Here is a 3,071-nt window from a genome sequence, read left to right on the forward strand (position 1 = left end):
GGTTGCCGGCCCAGACCGCTTGAAGGGAGTGGAAAGTGTAGGGAACATGAGCAAAAATGTATCACAAAGCTTGAACACAATCCCGGGGTGAGATCATGTTGTACGTAGGCGTCGGGAAGCCCGTGAATGACCCGGCCAAGCTAAAAGAGCGATGGCGCACAGTCAGCACACCACTTCTCATTTACCGTAGGACCAGGTGGAGCCTCAATCTGACGTGTGTGGGCAGCAAGATAATTTTCTTGTTCTTGTTCTTGTTCTTTTTCTTTTTTCTCTTTTCTTCTTGAGAGAGAGAGAGAGAGAGAGAGAGAGAGAGAGAGAGAGAGAGACTGACTGACTGTAGGCCGTGTAGAATAAACAAGGATTACAAGATGTCTGAGAATGAAGAGGGAATTATAAGTTTAGTTTAGTTTAGAATAAGGAGTGCTACGAGTAAAGGAGTAAAGGCTGGTGTGGGTCTTGAGAGAGAGAGAGAGAGAGAGAGAGAGAGAGAGAGAGAGAGAATGTATAAAAGCTCTACTGCAATGAAAAAAAGAGTAACGTCTGATCATAAAATAGATTCTTTAAGATACGAAAGAATGGTACAAATTTCTTTAAACAATTGTATATTCCCACAACATATGAAGGCTGTAATATTTTCTTAATTCAAACACAGCCTGTAATTACTTGCCACCCTTCAGATTGCTTGTAGGCCATTCCTCCATCACATATAGCGTGTAGTTCTTTCTTATCAGATAACTTGTATTTCTTTTCTTCCCTCATATAATCTTACCCAGTCCATAATCCCATTTTCCCACGTTTTCACACAATCTTTAATCTGTAATCCCTTCATAGGCTGCAAACTCTTCTTCATTGACAGACAATCTATAATCTCTTCCTCTCTCATAGCCTGTAGCCTACCACGCAATCTGTAATCTCTTTCCATTTCAAACACAGCCTCTAATTCCTTTTCACACACATCATAGTCCCAACTTCTCACCGTGTTATCCCTTCATGTTCTAAACAGTAGTTGAAAAAAATGACGACAAAGTTTGTGCTGCATGAATAAGATTGATGTTTTGTTTGCTGTCGGAGCCGCGTAGTCCAGAATCTAGATACTGTACTAGATGGTCAGCGATGGAGTCTTGTAAAACTGTTCCCGTTAATATTACCCTTGGGGCCTCGTTTTGAAGTATGCTCATCTCATAATGAAATTCACTAAGAAATTCATGCATTTTATTCTACAATTTACAGTAGTCCAAAATAAATAAGGAACAAGCAGAATACTGTTACACACACACACACACACACACACACACACACACACACACACACACACACACACACACACACACACTGTACAGTATATCAAGTCATCACGTGTCAGTCAGGCAGACGAAAGAAAAAAAAGAAAGAAGACAGTTAAGGCTGTGAGTAGGTTGCAGTGGGTTCCCTGACTTCGATGCTTTGAGCGGCGTCCTCCGCGGCGGCCTTAGCGATCTGGTCCAGCACATACTGGGGGATGGGGTGGGGGAAGGCGGGGGCCACGGGCAGCAGGTCAGAGTCAGGCTGGTAACCCTTCTCGTCAGCCACAAATTTGATGTGGACCGGGGTTCCGTCAGGGGCGGTGTAGCTGTGGCCGAGAGAAGCCCCGGTGATTTAGCGGACACGGGAATGCGGACACAAAACTACTTACGGACATGGAACAGCAAGTATATTTTGCCATTCATGTTAACGCTGAATAGCAAAAAGTAAAATTTGGACTAATTTGCTATCGTTGAGTTTTTGACATCGTTAGTGCTGTCTCACCTCACGAAGCCTTGTTGGCTTCCTCCCTCGCTGCCTGATTCGTGTCTGACGATCCCGTCCTCAGTCTCGACATCGAAGACGTAGTTTCCTGCAGCATCAGGATGGACTCTATCGTCCTTGAGGATGGACACGGGAGATGCTGAGGCACTTGGCGATGGTGCGTAGAGTTTTTCTGCCACGGCTACGGTGAGCAGCATCATCATCACGACCTGGGGCAAGGCAAAGACAAGAGTTGGTGAGGAAACAATACGCTGGTAGTCTTAATTTATGTACCGAGATAAAGTTAAACTTGTAAAAGGAAATGCCCGAGAACTCCCTTACTGTTGATGTTCAAAGTCTGAACAGATCACTCACGGCTTTCATGTTGGTAATGTGGTGGTTGTGGTGGCTGAGGCGAGGAGGTGTGAGGAGACAGCAGGCTGCTTGACTGATGCATTGGAACTTCCTTGCGTCCCTTATATACTGCCAGTTACGCGCGAGCCTCTACTACCCCCACCCTCTTTCACACCCATCGTCTGACTCCTCTGCATTTTATTTTCATCCAGTCAAATCACACCCCAAGGTAGGCTGCTCTCAACCCACTCCCAGTTGGAGGATAAATATCACAGACCTACTTTCAAAGGTGAAAAAAATAACGCGCCTCTCCGTGGTGTTTGGTTTCGTTGGTGAGCTTTTGCCTCACCGTGACGAACAAGGCCGAGACTCGGGGCACTCATGCAGGCACACAGGCGCTACAGCCCCATCGCCGCTGCTGTGATGTACCAGTTCCCACAGGAACTTGTTGCACCGAAGGCCGTCAGATCGGATCTCCTTTCCACTTTTTTTTAAACCAAATCTTCAATATCTCCTTTCATAATTCACACAATTTGACAAATACTCTTGCACCTCTCATTTGAAGGATAACATATATGCAAGGCTAGTATTTCTGCTCGGCGCACATTTTACGTAGCTTGAGAAATGATTTATTGCTTCGTATATCAGCTGGGAAGTGGTATATAAAGGACATGATTCTGTGGTGTGTGAATTGGGAGGAATCTGTAAATGTGAATGTGTCGATGTGGCAATACCTCTTGACACCTTGTGCGTGGCGGAGCGGCAGGCGACACCAGGCGACAGACAGGGCGGCCGTGAGGTATAGAAAGCAAATCTAGGGCAGAGAAGTAAGGTGACACGCAGGAAAGGAGGCAAAAGGAAGTGAGGGAGGGGAGCGGAAGGAGGAGAGGGATGTAAGGGCAGGATGGAGGGAGTGGCTCAGAAGAGAAAGGTAATGACGGGGTTAGATAATG

The 3,071-nt window shown here is 45.9% G+C and overlaps 1 protein-coding gene across 1 annotated transcript; it reads right to left on the bottom strand.

The window, feature by feature from the left end:
* Nucleotides 1-1,198: 1,198 nt before the first annotated feature.
* Nucleotides 1,199-2,595, bottom strand: LOC123518892 (cuticle protein AM1199-like). Its single transcript, XM_045279946.1, has 3 exons — nt 2,140-2,595; nt 1,786-1,994; nt 1,199-1,609 (listed from the first exon to the last, which is right to left on the bottom strand). The coding sequence occupies exons 1-3, from the start codon at nt 2,146-2,148 to the stop codon at nt 1,399-1,401; spliced, it is 429 nt and encodes a 142-aa protein (XP_045135881.1). The 5' UTR covers nt 2,149-2,595; the 3' UTR covers nt 1,199-1,398.
* Nucleotides 2,596-3,071: the final 476 nt, after the last annotated feature.

This window comes from Portunus trituberculatus, chromosome 44 (genome assembly GCF_017591435.1).
Source record: "Portunus trituberculatus isolate SZX2019 chromosome 44, ASM1759143v1, whole genome shotgun sequence".
Lineage (NCBI taxonomy): Eukaryota > Metazoa > Arthropoda > Malacostraca > Decapoda > Portunidae > Portunus > Portunus trituberculatus.

Bases quoted from the DNA above. Each gene is read 5' to 3' on its own strand.
- LOC123518892 (XM_045279946.1), bottom strand. The intron at 1,610-1,785 runs GTGAGACAGCAC...TCTCGGCCACAG, and splicing joins AGCCAACAAGGCTTCGTGAG to CTACACCGCCCCTGACGGAA.